At 42.2% G+C, this 17,147-nt stretch overlaps 1 protein-coding gene across 2 annotated transcripts in view; it reads left to right on the top strand.

The window, feature by feature from the left end:
* TSNARE1 (t-SNARE domain containing 1) overlaps positions 1–17,147 on the top strand; it is a 477,462-nt gene that overhangs the window by 181,131 nt on the left and 279,184 nt on the right. For both annotated transcript variants that reach the window (XM_064154390.1, XM_064154391.1), the window contains one exon: positions 6,558–6,627. In XM_064154390.1, coding sequence (XP_064010460.1) covers positions 6,558–6,627 — 70 coding nt within the window. The remainder of the gene's footprint in view (positions 1–6,557; positions 6,628–17,147) is intronic.

The following is a 17,147-nucleotide window of genomic DNA, read 5'->3' as shown; positions in this document are numbered from 1 at the left end:
TGCAACAGGACAGGACAGAACAGCATGGATGCTGGCTGGCTGTAAAGCTATTTTGAAGAAAAGGCCTGGGGGTACTGGTCAACCACAAGTTGAACATATGTTAGGAGAAATTATGTTCTTTTTTGTAAATACCTAAGGGAAAACTGTAAAGTAGGTGGAACCATAACCTCTCAGATGTGCATGGTGGAAGGATGAGTGGCTTAGTGCACCTGAAACAAAGGACATTACAGCTCAGTATGAGGAGAAAGGCTCTGGCCATCAAGGTGGTCAGCCAGTGCAACAGGACATCCTTCAAGAATATCCAGAGCTGAACAACACCCTGAACAACTTGCTTTTGACCTTCTGAACAGAAAGCTGAACTAGAGACCTTCAGAGATCCTTGGCCTCCCTTGAAATTTTGGTCACACTTAGCTTAGTGAAGCCCAGGTTAGAATTCACCTTCGTGGCAGCAAAGATGCGTTGCTGGCTCTTACTCAACTCTTACTCATTGATCTTGGTTTCTCAATCACTAGTACTTTTACCTTGACAGTGGTAGTGGTGAATGGTAGTAGCTCTTCTGGCCCAAACCAAGGGCTCAGTGTGAAGTTTTGCAGACTGCTCATGAGTTTGTGTGTGTTATTAATACTCAACTAGCCCAGTTAAAGCAGCCTTGATATGTCTTTGTACTGTAGTCATACCTCCTGCTGTAGTAGAGTTTATCCTGAGAAATCCTTCAGATGAGTGGGGCCTCATTTTTTAAATGCCATGATCTAATTTCTGGTTTTATTCTTTGTTAGAATTGCATTAATCCTTTCAATTAGGCTTTGAGCAGTTTCTGGTGGTCTTTGTGCCACCTCTTGAGATGGTATGGAGAGCGTGATGATGTGCTTGCTGTTAAGAGCTGACTGTGTTGAGTGCTCTGTGAAGCAGGTAATGACAGCACCTGCACTTAAAACTATTTTGACAAATTGGAGAGGGTACAGAGAAGAGCTATGACAACTACTGGAAGTCTGCAAATCAGCCTTTAAAATGCATGCCATCCAAACTTCTGTTTTAGACCTCTAAGAGGGCTTGATCACGGTATGTAAGTACCTCTCTGGGAAGAAAGACATCAAATAGCATAGGGCTCATTAATCTAACATGCTCACACATAACAAGATCAGGAGATAGGAGTCAAAGCTAGACAAATTCAATCTTTCTGTATGAGGATAACTGGCCATTAGAACTTCTTGTTGAGGGAACATGATGGATTTGGCATTGCTTCAAAGCTCTAAATCAAGATCTGAATGTCTTTTTATAAGATATACTTTAGCCCAGCTACAGTCTACAGTCTTGATGTAGGAGTGATGGGACAAGATTTTATGGGAGGAAATCAGATTGGATAATCAGAATTGCTCTCTCTGGCCTTTAAAATCTATGAATCTATGAATGTATAATGCTTTTAAAAGTGCTTTTAGGTTGAAGAAATGCCCATAAGATACTCTACTGTTGTTGCTCTGTTCACCACCCATACTGATTTTTGTCTGCTAGTCATTTTCATTCAGGTTCTATGGCTTCTTCCTAGCCTTTGCCCCAAAAGTGCTCTTTAGGAGGGGGATGCTGAGCATACTGCTAAGTTTGGCAGAACTAATCCACGTTAGGTAAAGAACTTTGTAGGGATATAAAATGGGGAAGGATGCCCAGGATCCTTTCTACTCTCAACAGCTGTACCATATGGTCTCTTCAGGAAACTCAGCAAGCTGCATCTCAGAGCATGTAGCAAAAGTCATTCCTGTTGTTTGTTTACCACCACAAAAGTGACTGAGCAGGGAACGAGAGGCTGCACTGCAGATGCTCACCATATGATAATGGTTTCCACTCTTGCACTGGGCATGGTGTGTTGAACCTCCTACAAGGTTGCATAAATCAAAACACATCTCCTCTTTTTCTTTTTTTTTTCCTGCCTTACTCCAACCTCTTTGGGATTTTCCAGGTTCTCCATTGTGTTTGGAGACCAAGCCAGGCTATGCATCTATTTAGATTCCCAAAATGCCAAGTTGTGGGCACTCTTGGATATATTTTTTCTGCCTTTGGGGAATGACTACTTTTAATGAAACAAGAAATCAGCTTTGTACTGGGATCTGAAAATAGCACTATTTTCTTTTACTAACACCACAGCAGTAATAAGCACTGCATGCTATGTCCCATCTTTGCTCTCCTTATTCTTGTTGCAAAAGTTGGAGCCTTTGGGGTGACTTAAATTCTTCTTGTATAGCTCAGGACTTGCTTCCTTATCAAGAGAGATCTGTGCAGTTCTGAGCTTATCATGGCTGCTCTTACATAGAAATATTCCCTCTTGTTCTTTTTTCTGCTATGAAAAAAAAGAGATATTCTTCATGTATTAAATAAAACTCTTAGCCAGAGCAGTTGGTCCTGTTTATATGAGAAGTTGGTCCTGTTTATGCACTACTTGATCACCCTTCTACCAGGTTGTGAGCTTGCAGACTTAACCTATCTCATGTCTTAGTGAAGTGTCAAGGGGAAGAGGGAGATTTTTCCTATTCTTAGCATCTGCTTTCTTTCTCTAATTCATTGACAGCTGTCCCTCTTGAGCATAGGGAAGATTATCTGATGATACTTTGACCTGTGCAGGTTTTATAATTTTTTTGGTTGATTTTTCCTTTCAATCCCCCCCCCCAAAAAAAAAAAAACCCAAAAAACAACAACAACAAAACACTATAAACCTAAAACCAGCCAAAACCACAAACAAACAAAAAAACCCAAAACAAAGCCAAAAGAAAGAAACACACAAAAACAAGCTCAAATGCTGGCTGAATTTGTCTTATTGATGCCTTTTTTTCCTACTTATTTTTATTAAGGGTTTGAATTTCTTTCAGTGTGTAGCTTTTAGCTGCCTCTCAAGTAAATGTCTTATAAGTAAGTGCAATAAATAACACTTCTAAAAGGGGTTGGCTTGGGACATCTTGTCTAGAGGGCTGATCAGTGAAGGATATACTGGAGGAATCAGACCTCCTTTGGGCCAGATGGAAAGCCAGAATGCTCTAATGGGTCTCTTCCCTCTCTAATTCCTGATACTTGCTCATTAAAGACTCTGTGTGACAGGTTGGTGCCATGTGCATTCCCATTACCTTGATCTGAGAGGCTGAGCAACCGATTTTCAGCATCCCCCAGGTGTGATCAAGTCTCCATTGCCATCTCAGGATAGTTTCTTATCCCCCATTGACTTTAAGGATTGCAATGGCATAGACAACTGGTGCCAAACTCTCACTTTATGTAAATCAGTGCAGCTCTGGGAGCAGTGATCTCCTCTGAATGTGCCTTACCCTGAAGGACTAGTTGAAAGTGTACAATGCTTTTAAAATAAGATGTCTTTTAACAATTGCTTCACAGCATCTCTCCAGCACAGATTGACATGTTGTTCCATCAGTAGAGTTAACTGCTTTCATGGTCAGAACTGGTAAATTGAGAGGGGATTTCCACATCCAGCACAGGAACCACACATATTTTGGTAGAACAATTCTTGTTCAAAGCAAGTTAATTTTACTCCAAAAACAGCAGTTTCTCCAAGATCCAGGAGACTCAATCTGGAGTCTTAGTCTTGCTATTTCTCAAGTAAGAGCCATGTCAAATGCCAACCTTTGGCTGTTCCAGGGTGGGTCTCTTGTTCTTTTTAGACCTTTATGTAAGTGTGTAAATACTATGCACAAATTAAAATATTTGGTAATTTTTTATGATAGGGACTTCACTTGGGTCCTTTTCTAATTGGACTGGCAAGCTTTTTCCTCTTCTCTCTCATTCCTGCCCAGTTCTTTTGCCTGTGTGTCTGAAGAGTTGAACTGTTCTCTGCAGTAGGAAAACTGCTCCCCACTCCCATCTTCTCCAAAGCAAGATGTAGCAAAGTTCTGTGTTCTTTTTGCACAGAAGCACCTGTATATCAGATATGTCTTCCATTATCCTCATCTTCCTTTGTAGAAAGACACTGGCAGAGTAACTTTCACTTTGAATTGTTCTGAGTTCGCATCTCAAGTTAGAAAGGCGTCTGGGTGCTGTAAGCTGCTGTTTTCCTGTGTGGAGTTGCACACATGACATTAATGACTTCTGCAAAACTCATTGCCCACACAAATGCTTTCTCTACCTTTACTTGATTTCTGCTCTCCAAGGACTCTGCTTAGCACAAGAAGGATTTGAACCTGTTGCAGTATGTCCAGAGAAGGTCTAACTGAAATGATCAAAGTGATGGAACACCTCTTCTATGAAGACAGGCTGAGAGAGTTGGAGCTGTTCATCCTGGAGAAGATAAAGCTTCAGGGAGATCTTAATGTGATCTTTGGGTACTTAAAGGGGTCTATAAGAAAGATGAGGACAGTCTTTTTATCAGTCTGTTGTGATGGGAGAAGGGGTGATGGATTTAAACTAAAAGAAGGTAGATTCAGACTAGATCTAAGGAACAATATTTTTATGTTCACAATGAGTGTGGTGAAACACTAGGCCAGGTTGCCCAGAGAAATGGCCACATTCCAGGTCAGGTTGGATGAGACTCTGATCAGTCTTATATAGTTGAAGATGTTCCTGCTCACTGTTGGGTGGTTGGACTAGATGATCTCTAGAGGTCCCTTCCAACCCAAACCATTCTTTGACTCTGTGATTCTATGATTCTGTGATTCTAGGTCTATGCTCTGCTTTGTTCTGAAGGGTTGATGGGCCCAGAGGTATTTTGTCCTTGAAATGGACAGTATATAGATTGAATGGAAAATGGATTTATTGGGCCTGTGGAAGGGAGGAGAGTGGGGACTCATGTGTGAGAACTTTGCAGGGTCAGTGTTGTTCTGCTAGAGAAGCAAATAGTGATTAGTGAAATCTTTCCATTTATTCTTTAAAACATTGTGCATCCACCAAAAGATAATAATTATTAGCTCAGCTGTGGACAATTCCTTGAGGCTTTCTCTTGCTGAATCACCAAAGTCGGCACTAAAATCTATTACTGATTTAGCAACAGGGTGAAAATATATGGTGGCATTCAAGCTTGTTTTGAATACTCATGTTGTCCAGACACATTAATTACTTTCTATGTTGTTTAATGACTTTTGATGTCGACTCTCTTGTGTTTTGCCAGCATAAAATAGAGGGGATTTTGTCTGTCAGTGGAAAAATAATTAAGTGGCTTGTTCAAAGTTACAGGCCAAGTCCAAGTCTGCAGAAACATTAAAACAGAGGATTTCTTAAGTTTCTACAGAAATAATTGAGCCATGTTTCTAATCTGTTCTTTCTCCTTTCATTAAGTATTGAAGCGTGACTAATAACAGGTTATGAGTTTTTACAACTGGAAGCATCCTGAGAAAATCCCACATGCAAATACCAAGAATCTCATTTCTTTAGCATCTTTCATTGTGGAAGGTCTTGGTGGGCTTTGCATACTTCATGCATTAAGTCCAAAAGCAGTGACCTGAAGTTAATTTGAGAGTGCATTTGAAACAGTGGACACTCGAGGATGTAAAAAGGCAACCATATTCCCAACATTTCTGCTACTTTTTTTATACATACGTATAATTTTGTCTTAAATCTGAAGTCACTGTGTGTTGCAAAATGACCCATGTTTCCAGCTTCCAGCTGCTCTCAGTTGGAAAAGACCTCTAAGATCAAGTCCACCTACCAACATAACACCACCATGGCCATTAAACCATGTCCCAGAGTGACAAGTCTATGTTTTTTTAATACTTCCAGCACTCCATGAGCCAAAACGTGGAAAAAAATGAATATTAAAGACTTCAGCAATGAGACATAAAATATCAGAATGGACAAGATACTCTGCTTCTTAATCAGTACTCAAAGCAATGTGTGGTTCTTGCGCACTAAATGGGGCTCAAAGCTCCAGCTAACCTGGCCTTCCAGGAAGAGAGCATCCACAACTTCTCTGGACAACCTGTTCCTGTGTTTCAGCACCATCACAGTAAAGAATTTCTTAACAGCTGATCTAAATCTCCCTTCTTCCAATTTCAAACTGCCTGCCCTCACCCTATCACTGCACTTTGTGGTAAAGAGACCCTCCCCGTCTTTCTGATAGACCCCCTTTAAGTCCTGGAAGGTCTCCCTGGAGCCTTCTCCAGGCTGAACAACCCCACCTCTCTCTCCCTGTTCTCACAGAGACACAGACCCCTGAATATTTTTGCAGCCTCCTCTGGAGCCACTCAAAAAATTCCATGTCTTTTTTATGTTGGGGGCTACAAAGATGGACACAGTGCTGCAGGTGGGGGTCTCAGCAGAGAGGAGTAGAGGGGGACAATCCTTTCCCTTGACCTGCTTTAGATGCTGCCCAGGCTGTGATTGCTGTGGCACGTGGTACGTGGATTCACCATTTATGTATCTGAGGAACTCAACTGATCGTTTTTAGGGTAACAGCTCTTGCTAGATGTTGTCCTCTTTATCTCAGGAGTTCTGTATCCAAACACAGAACACAATATTGTATTATTTGAAAAATAAAATTAAATTAAAAAGAAAAAAGCATGAATGAAAATTCTTTCCTCCCCACCCCTGCAAAGTGTGTACTGCTTCTTTATCTTTCCTTTCTCTGCTGTTGACAGTGACCTCTCTGGAAAGAAGCCTTCGATCTCTGGGGACCTCAAATGATACTCAAGAGCTGCAGGATGGACTGTGAGTTTGCTTTAAATTGCTGTAGGTCTCTCTTTGTCCCAGCCTTTTCATTTTTTCATCTCCTCTATCCTTACCCTTTCTTCTGCACTTTTTTTTTATAGCCGGCCACTTCTTTTTGTCAGGCTTCCTTATTTTTTTCCCTTTCTGTTGGTGATTAATGACAGTAGGACGTGTATTGATTGCATAAAGCTTTGCTCGTGCTGGTTTCAGGTGGCAGAGAATGTGAGCAGATAACATTGAAAGAGGGTTGTGTATGTGCTGTTATTTTTTGTTGGTTCGTTGTTGTTGTGGATTTATTTATTTTTAATGTCAAGCCAGAGCAGGATACTTGTGTAGCTTTCTCTTTTTTTTTTGTTTCCTTCCTCCTGCCTCACACTTTGCCAAAGAGCATGAACCCAAGAGAAAAAAAAACCCACACAAACCAAACAAAACAACCAAAAACCCACACCCAAACCAGACCTGAAAACAGAGAGAAGGAACAAGAAGCTACTTTATAGGTGGAAAAGTGTGTTGTGGTGCTGAAACCTGCATCACACAAAACAACACTGAGGAAATAGAACTTCAATTTCACTTGTTCATTAAACTGCCCCTTTTAGCTCCATGCACACAGAAACACATGCAGTTAGTTTTCATTGTACTTGTGCTAATTAGAGAATTAAAGTGGCTTTTCCAAAATATTGCACTGTTTATTAAAGCTGCTTCCCTTAATGCAGCTGGCACACAGAAAAATCAAGTTACTTGGGACGTGGCTCTGATTTTGTGCACGTGACTGCAGTTCCTGCTGAGATTCTTCTGTGAACAGGGGGGAAATTTGGGTTCTGTTTCTCCGCATTGGCTTTGCACACTGCAATTTGCCTGATGGACTTGACTGACCTTCTCAATGCAATATAAACTCTCAGGCTGGTTTGCAGTCTGTCTCCTTCTCTTGACAATCCGTTTGCTTTCATCAAGTGCATCAGCTCTGCCCTAATTCACATCTACTCTGGTTTGCAAACTTGAGGATTAAAAATAGTCACAGTAATAATAATAATCAGAAGATTTGGAGCTAAATTTAGGAGACTGACGAGGATGTAAGAATGAAAAGTCAGTCTGTGGAGATTGATGTCATCAGGAAAGATGTTTATATGGACAGTACCATGTGTAGCATAAAGCACCTTAACTGATGGAGACCCTTAACCTAAGGAAGCCTGATGTGGAGCAGCTGTTGTGTTCTACTCCTAAAGCATGTTTTTTTATTTTTTCTATTTAAGAATCAATTCCTTGACTCTTTAGAGCATTAAAAAGCCCCAAAAAATCAACAAACCACAAAATCACCAAAACAAAACAGCAACAACAATTAAAAAAATAGATAATTTTCTTCTTTCATGAACAGTTACATAATAGATGCATAATGCACTAATTGCAGTAATTATTTTGGATCTTGGCATTGTCATTAATTGTCCAGACAGTTAAATGCAGCTTATTTTTATTTCAACCATGCTTCCATGACCCTGTTTTCAGCCCCAGAATTCCTTCAGCTATCTCCTTCCACCCTTCCGGTTCATCCCCTTTCCCCTGGCTCTAGCAGAAGGTCTCTTCTGTTTTCTCCCATTTGACTTGTTGCATCTCCAGACCTAACCATTCCTTGGTACCAAGCTGAGGATGACCAGCAGCTGTGTTCTCCTCAATCCTTCCATCCTTTCATGCTGTCCTAACACTGATATGTCCTTCATATTATCCCCTATTTAATCTCCAGATGCATGCAAGCAGCCTTGAGTATTCTGCTCTGTCTGTCTCTCATGGGAGCTGCACCAGCAAAAAGCAGTGTGCCATGAATCATGAGAGCTGGCAGTGCTGCATATATCTCTATGTTCAGAAGCAAGCAGAGGGTCAGCTCTTCAGGTGAGACCTTTGGGGCAACATTTTCTGCTTCCCCAGCTGCAAATCATGGTTTAATCTTCCTCTTTTGCCATTTGAACTGTTTCCTTCAAAGTCTGATGCATGTTTCTCCTTGAACATCCTCTAACTTGGAAGATGGTTGGAGAGAAGCAAGTGAACATTTGGTATATTTATAGCCTTGGCTATTAGGAAAAAGGTGGTGTTTCAAGGGGTGGAGTGTACGTGGAGCACATTTTCTCATCGTGCAAAACTGTGAGGAGTGGGTAACACAACACAAGGCTGTGCTGCCACTAAGCAAGACCTGGACAGGCAGGACAGTTGAGCAGAGGTGAACCTCATGAAGTTCAGCAAGCACAAGTGTAGGGTCTTGCATGTGAGGAGGAGTAATTACCCCCTCTACTAGTACAGGTTAGGGCTTGACCTGTTGGAAAGTAACTCTGCAGGGAATTTCTTGGGAGTCCTGGTGGACAAAACGTTCACCAAAAGCCAGCAGTGTTCTCTCGTGGCCAAGAAGGCCCATGGTCCCCTGGGGTGCATGAAGAAGAGTGCGACCAGCAGGTTGAGGGAGGGAGGTTCTCCCCCTCTACTCTGTCCTAGTGACACCGCATCTGGAGTACTGTGTCCAGTTCTGGGCTTCTCAGTTGAAGATACAGAGAGAACTACTGGAGGGAGGTCAGCAGAGGGCTGTAAAGCTGCTGAGAAGTCAGGAGCATCGCTCCAAAGAGGAAAGGCTGAGAGGCCTCAGGCTGTTTAGCCTGGAGAAGAAGAGCCTGAAAAGGAAACTTCTTAGTGCTGATCAGTATCTAAAGAGTGGATGTCAAGGGCATGGGGGCACAAACTGGACTACAGAAAGTGCTATCTAAACATAAAGAAAAATCTCTATCCATTGAGGGTGCCAGAGCACTGGAGCAGGTTGCTTGGAGCGGTTGTGGAATCTCTTTCTCTGGAGACTTTCACCTGGGCACAATCCTATGTAGCTTGAGTGGCCCTGGTTTAGCAGGGGGGTTAGATCCCCAGAAGTACCTTCCAGCCCCTACCATTCTGTGGTTCTGTGATATTGCTCTAAGAAGCGTAGTAACCCTTGGATTTTCTTTGTGTTTCGTGTGGACATTTGCACCTTAAATGGACTGAAGTGATCTTCTGGAGGCCGATTGGTTGTCCTTATAGCTCAGAGCCTCACCAAGCTGCTGAAGAGGTGGATGAATCCATGCCTTCCACTCCTCTGAATTGACATAAAGCAGCAAAGTTTTGTGGTTTTTTTTCTAAGTTCACTTTATCATTGGTGTGTATTGTTTTCTTTTTCTTTTCCTATCCTACCCCTGTGTTTGATAAGTCGGAGGTATAGCTTAGGAAAAACATTATTTTTTAAAAGCTTGTTTTACAAAGGTTTTAATTCCTCTGGAATGCAGAGTAATTCAAAGCAGAAAAAGATGTTAAAGTCATAATTTACTGAAAGAAGATTTTTTAAAGTAAGTCAGACAGAGGCTTTTAAGTGTCAGCGTGTTTAATTAAGGGTAGGATTTTATCATATTTTATATGGTTTTGTTATCCTGCTTGTATAAGCTTAAGGAAAAGAAAGAAAAAAGATTTCCATAAATATTTTGAAATGTCATTTTGATTCTGTTAATATGTTAAACCCTTCAAAGTAATACCTTCCCTGTCCAACTCAAAGCAGTCAGATTAACTTTATCTAGCCTCCATTTATCGCTGCTGGCATCAATTTCTGACATGAAAAAACCTTCTAGGTTTAGAAGTTAAAATCGGTTGCCAGATTGCAACATTTGCATTTAGCTGCATAATACAGTTACTGCATTAATAACTGTATTTATGTGACAGATCTTACCCTTAAGAATCCTGGTGCTCCAGATATGTGACATCTCTGTGATAAATTACAAGAGCTGGTGATGAACTGCAAAACTCTCCAGTGATGATAAATTCATCTGCTTTTGACCACTTTCCCTGCCTAGAGAGGTCCTTGGAGTATCCCTTCGCATGCCTGAGTGGTTTCTAATGGTCACTACAAATCAATCTGTCAGAGAAGTTTTGCTTTCCAGTGTTTTCCTCCCAGATCACCCTTGCCAGAGGTCTGAGGAGCCAGAAACCTTGGCCCAGGCAATAAAGTCATCCCACCTCAAGAAAGCCTTTGGAAGCAGGTTTTGAGATTTAAGTCATGATGTGGAAGAGCAATGGTTAATTTGTGGCGAGTGATGGATTCTCCAGGAGAGGCAAGCATGAGGCAAGGAAAGATGGCATCTGGGATTACCATCTGCCTCTTCTCAAAGGTCTCTATTGCTGCTGCTTATGTAGCTTTTTCATGTTTTCATGTCTCAGCTTGACCTTTCAGTTCTCTCCTCAATGTCATGGTCAGTCAAGGAGACAAGACATGAGAGCTCACTCACTGTTCATACCTCTGAGGTGAAAACTGGGAGCCTCAGCCTTTCCAGATACCCTTCTTCCTGTCTCCAGTTTGCAGATCTGCCCATCAGCTTCAAGTCCACCTGGTTGAATATGATGGGTGTTTCATCTTCAGGGGAGTTGAGGAACAGGAGAGATGGTTTACCACAGAGTGAGCACACGTCTTTGCACTTTCACTCCAAGAGAACAGGATCTTCAATAATGCCCCATGGTCTATGCCATTTAAGTAGAGAGATGACTGGTGTCTTCTGTCAGTGATGAGACAGTGTGAAAATAAACCTTCTTCTTACCTCATGCACCTCTTTTGATTTGATGCCTCACTTGAAGAGTGTGTGCTCCCATTTTGGAAGCCAGCTGCATCCCTCAGCAAACACTCTCTTTGTAGCAAGAAAATTCTGCACACCTAGAAGTGTAGCTGGATATTGCTATGTGTAAAATTACTTGGTCATGCTTGGTCTTCTCTTAAGTTTATTCTAAGATGTGTAATTTATTCTAAAATGCTGAAATCATGCTGAGGTTACATTTTTTACTTTTTGTGTTTTAATGAGCAGCAGCAGGAGGAATGAATGAATAAATAAATAAACATTCCCTCCCTTTTCATGTCCTGGACCACCATGATAACACCATTACTCCTGCTGATTTTTCAGAAGTGTTTCTGAGCTTGAGCATTGAAAAATAGAGATTCATAGAATTGTTAAGGTTGGAAAAGACCTCTAAAATCACTGAGTCCAACCATCAACCTAACACCAACCATGACCACCAAATCATGTTCTGAAGTGCCACATCTACATGTTTTTGAAGACCTTTAGGGATGGTCACTCCACCATCTCTCTGGGCAGCCTGTTCCAATGCCTGACCCTTCCTGCAGTGAAAATTTCTTTCCTAATATCCAATCTGAACCTCCTCTTCTGCAGCTTGAGGCCATTGCCTCTTGTTCTGTCATTTGGTACTAGAGAGAGGAGACCAACACTGACCATGCTACAACCTTCTTTTGGGTAGTTGTAGAGACTGAGATGTCCCCTCATTTTGCTCTTCTTTGGACTAAAAAAATCCCAGTTCCCTCAGCCACACCTCAGAGACTCATCTTCCAGACCCTTCAACGGCTTTTTTACCTTTCTTTGGACAGGATCCAGCACTTCAGCATCTTTCTTGTAGTGAGGGGCCCAAAACTGAACCCAGTATTTGAGGTGTGGCCTCATAAGTAACATGTACAGGAGCACAATCACATCCCTACCGCTTCTGGCTACACTGTTCCCAACACAGGCCAGGATACTGTTGGCCTTCTTGGCTACCTGATCATGCACTAGCTTCACGTTCAGCCTGTTCTCAACCAACATCCCTAACCAGTGCTGAGTACAGAGGCAGAATGACTTCCCTGGTCCTGCTGGCCACACTATTCCTGATACAGGCCAGGATGTCATTGTCCTTCTTGGCCACCTGGGCACACTGCTGACTCATGTTCAGTGGGCTGTCAACCAGCACACCCAGGTCCTTTTCTGCCTGGCTGCTTTCCAGGCACTCTGTCTCCAGCCTGTAGCGCTGCTTGGGGTTGTTGTGGCCAAAGTGTGGAAGCCTGCACTTGGCCTTATAAGTCTCATCCCACTGGCCTCTACCCACCCATGCAGCCTGTCAAGGTCGCTCTGCAGGGCTCTCCTACCCTCCAATAGATCCACACCTGCTCCTAACTTGGTGTCATCTGCGAACTTACTGATGATGTACTCAATCCCTTCGTCCAGATCATCAGTAAAGATATTGAACAGGACTGGGCCCAGCACTGATCCTTGTGGGACACCACTAGTGCCAGCTGCCAGTTGGATGTGGCACCATTCACCACCACTCTCTGGGCCCAGCCCTCCAGCCAGTTCTTGACTTTGTTGAATCTTATACAACTGACCTTGGCAATGTGCAGATCTGCTCTGCTGTTATTACCCCAGATATTGTCCTTTCAATTTTGGGTTTACTTCTTTTGGCATTCTTCTGTGTTAGAAATGAAATCTGGTGTTTGCTTAGGTTAAAGATTGGCATTTTGAGTCAGCAGAGCAAACTTCATCCTCCCTCACCTTGGAAAACAAACTGGCTTCAAATATTTTCCCTCTTTCCTCCCATGGAGTTAGAGATAATTGAAAGACAAGTTCTCATTCTGCTAGCACTGCCTGCAGAGGGCAAAGCTTTTTTTATTTTTTTTTACTTTATTTATTTGATTTGAAATCTCCATGGGCAGGAAATTTATCTAATGACTTGAGGTCCTGACTGGGGTGACTTGCCTCTGGATTTGTGAGTACAAGTTTTCTAAACTGCTTGAGACCAAAGCAATCTTCCTGGAGGGGTGGCAGGATGGCTGGGTGTTTATGGTTGAAGTTTTGTGCCCATAGTTACAGATTCAGAGACGTGGTTGGTATTGATTGACTGGAGGGGCTTGTAGGATGAAGTTTGTTTAATAATTCATGTGTGTGGGCATGGAGTGTGTGGTTGTCAGCTCTGAGCATCCCTTCTGCTGGGGAGTCCTTCAGGGGTCTGACATGCAAATCCAAACATGCTAATGTTTATTGGAACACTTCTGCTGGCTTTCTGTAAGGTCTCTTTTATTCCCTTTGTCCTACACTGACCATAAAGCCAGGAGCAGAGGTCTCATCAATACAGTGACTTTTGTTGTGGCCTGAGGCTCTGACTGATCCTTCCATTTGCAGTTCTTCAGGCTATCCATGGAAGCAGCTAGGATCTTCTGAAAGGTTTGCTGGGTATTGGGAGGGAGAAAAGAAAAGGGAAAGGTGGATTCCAACCTAAGAGAAGAGTACAGGGATCTGCTGAGGCATTGCTTGCTGAAGAAGTCATTCTGCCTTGCTAATACCACTGCAGCTTTTTTATCACAGTGCTCTAGTGGCTGATTTCTTTTTTTTGCTTGTTTACTATTATAGAATCTGAGAGTGCTAGGGGTTGAAAGGCATCTCCAGAGGTCATTTAGTCCAAGCCCCCTGCAAAGCAGGACCACTGAAGGCAGATCACACAGGAACACATCTCCAGAGAAGGAGATCTTCACAGCCACTCTGGGCAGCCTGCTCCAGGGCTCACATCCTCACAGCATTTCCTCATATTGAGATGGAATTTCCTGTGATGGAGTTTATGTCCATTGCCCCTTGCCTTATCACTGGGTATCACTGAAAAGAGACTGGCTCCATCTTCTTCACTATCACCCTTAAGATATTTGTAGACATTGAAAAGGTCCCCTCCCAGCCTTCTCTTCTCCAGACTAAATAGGCCCAGGTCACTCAGTCTTTCCTAGTAAGAGAGATGCACCAGTCCTCTACTCATCTTTGTAACTCATTGTCTTTCAGAACCATAATGAATCCTCTGTATAGAGGCATCATCCTACAAGAAAGTGGATTTTAAACTAGAGAGGGGAGATTTAGATTGGACATTAGGAAAAAGTGCTTTACTGTGAGTGAGAGTGATGAAACAGGGGAAAAGATTACCCAGGGAGACCCTGTCACTGAAGACATTCAAAGTCAGGCTTAATGGGACTCTGGTCAACCTGATCTAGTTGGGGATGTCCTGGATTACTGCAGGGGAGTTGGATTAGACCTGTAGAGGTCTCTTCCAGCCCAATGCATTCTATGAGTCTGTGATCTTCCCATTACAGGAGACATCACCAGAGGTTAATCAAATCTTTGAGTAACTTGTATGAACAGTGGATGTTTTGACTGAGTAAGGAGATATTTTTTGGCAAGTAACAATTCCACAGAGCAGTAATGCGAAATCAGAAGGAAATTTCCTAGAGGATTGGGTTCAGACCCCTTTCCATACCTTGTTTGAAGTGGAGCTAGATAAGCCAGATAATCATAGAATCAACTAGGTTGGAAGAGACCTCCAAGATCATCCAGTCCAACCTAGCACCCAGCCCTGTCCAGTTAACTAAACCATGGCACTAAATGCCTCATCCAGTCTTTTCTTGAACACCTCCAGGCACGGTGACTCCACCACCTCCCTGGGCAGCCCATTCCAATGCCAATCACTCTCTCTGTGAAGAACTTCCTCCTAACATCCAGCCTATGCTTCCCCCAGCACAACTTGGGACTGTGTCTCCTTGTTCTGTTGCTGGTTGCCTGGGAGAAGAGAGCAATGCCCACCTGGCTACAACCTCCCTTCAGGTAGTTGTAGACTACCTGAGTGAGTGAGATTCCCCCCTGAGCCTCCCCTTCTCCAGAAGGATATTTTTTTAATGGAAAATGTCTTGGAGGAAGATAAGTGAATAATTCTGGATGAAAGCTACAAAGACAAGAGAAGAGAAGCCAAGGCTGCTCTGAGAGAAGTGATGATTTTAGCACAGCATTGAGTGGTTGATAGCACTGTCATAGCTTTTGCAATTCAGCATGTGACTGAGCAGATTTAGTTAAAAAAAATGCTTGTGATCAGCCCTGGATCTGTGACCTCCTCTTGTGTAACGAAGCTGAAGGTCAAGTGTTTGACAAACATATGTGTTCTGTTATGAAGTTAAACCTCAAGGAGATTATGCATGTTTACCAGGACATCTTATACTGCTGTCTCCTTACATTCTCTCTCTGTTCACAAAACATAGATGCAATTTGTACGCGGAGAGCTTGCTTACTTGCATCCTGTGATCTTCATGTATTCAGTCTTGCAGAATAATGAACAAGTGAAGTCATGCTTCTTTCCTAGATTGCAGTGTCACAAAATGAGAATTTTCTTTCTAGATTTAAGGAAATAAGGGGGGGGGGGGGGGGGGGAGGAAATCTTAATTTTGCCATAGAGACCTTCAGAGGTCACAGAATCACAGAATAAACCATGTCAGAATCTAGGATCATCGAGTCCAACCTATCACCAAACGATTCTAATTAACTAAACCATGGCACTAAGTACCTCAAGTCAAATTAAATGAGGAGGAATTTTCATCCTGGTTTAAAAGTTATTTTATGAATATTAATACAGTAAATAGATAGTAATTAATACAGTAAATAGTAGATAATACAGAAAGTTTGGACTGCACATGTGACCCCCTCTACTTTGCAACAGTAAACACTTAAATAAGGTTTGAGTGTTCCGAGTGTCGCTAGTGCTGAACCACTTGGTCCCATGGCAACAACCTCATAAGGAAAAGTGCAAAGAAAGCAAACTTGTTAAAGTATTCAAAAGGTAGAGTACTGAATAAGTGATTTGTTTCAACTATGTTTCTTCTTTTCTTTGTCTAAAGCTGCAGTTAATAGTAACCCTATCTGTTAAAGTCTTCTCTGACACCCTGTTAGTTTGTGTTAAAATTCTAACATCCTCCCTTTTGGGTGAAAAATGGATAAGTCTCTATGGCCTTGAGAGAATGTGATTGTGCCTTGAGTCCAGTTTTGCTTCATGGAGGTGAAATTATGGATGAGGGGAAATACAAGCATAGCAGAAGTGGCAGCTTTTGTTTCAGTGCTGACTTCCCAAAACAGGTGCAAACAGAAAAATCCTGGATGTGGCCAAATATAGCATGTAGCTGATTGTGCTCTCTAGTAAACTTGTACCACCTCTGAGCCATAATTCTTCTGGATGCCTTTTTTGGTGATAGCTTTATGTGGAATTCCATAGGAAGCTGATTGAGATGACTAAGCAAAGATGCTAAAAGGAAAGGGATGATGCAGGTTGCTGTAAGATCTATAAATACAAATGATGGGGAATGTAAATTAGTGTCACTCATTGAGGCGAATCTGTCCCGCAGGGAAGAAAGGAGGAGAGATCAAAAAGAGATACTGGATTTAGTTTTGGGCCCCTCACTACAAGAAAGACATTGAGGTGATGAAATGTGTCCAGGGAAGAACAATGAAAACTGGTGAAGGGTCTGAAGAATAAGTCTGAGGGAACTGGGGTTTTATAGTCCACAGAAAAAAGGAGATTGAGGGAAGGTCTTCTCACCTGAAAGGAAGAAGGTCAGAGTTGGTCTCTTCTCAAAGTAATAAGCTATAGGATGAGAGGAAATGACCTCATGTTGCCTCAGTGGAGGTTTAGATTGGACATTAGGGATAAAAATCTTCATAGTAAGAGTTGTCAAACACTAGGGTAGAGAAATGATGGAGTTACCATCACTGAAAGTATTTGGAAGATCCTTAGTGTCACAGTGTGGTGGTAGACTCAGCAGCACTGGCATAATGGTTAGACATAATCTTAAAGGTCTTTTCCTACTCAGATGATTTTATAATTCCATGTTTTTATGACAGTGCAAACAGCTGAAGGAAGGAGAA

The sequence above is a fragment of the Pogoniulus pusillus genome, chromosome 14 (genome assembly GCF_015220805.1).
Source record: "Pogoniulus pusillus isolate bPogPus1 chromosome 14, bPogPus1.pri, whole genome shotgun sequence".
Taxonomy (NCBI): Eukaryota; Metazoa; Chordata; class Aves; order Piciformes; family Lybiidae; genus Pogoniulus; species Pogoniulus pusillus.
This window is presented reverse-complemented; position numbering and strand designations above follow the sequence as displayed.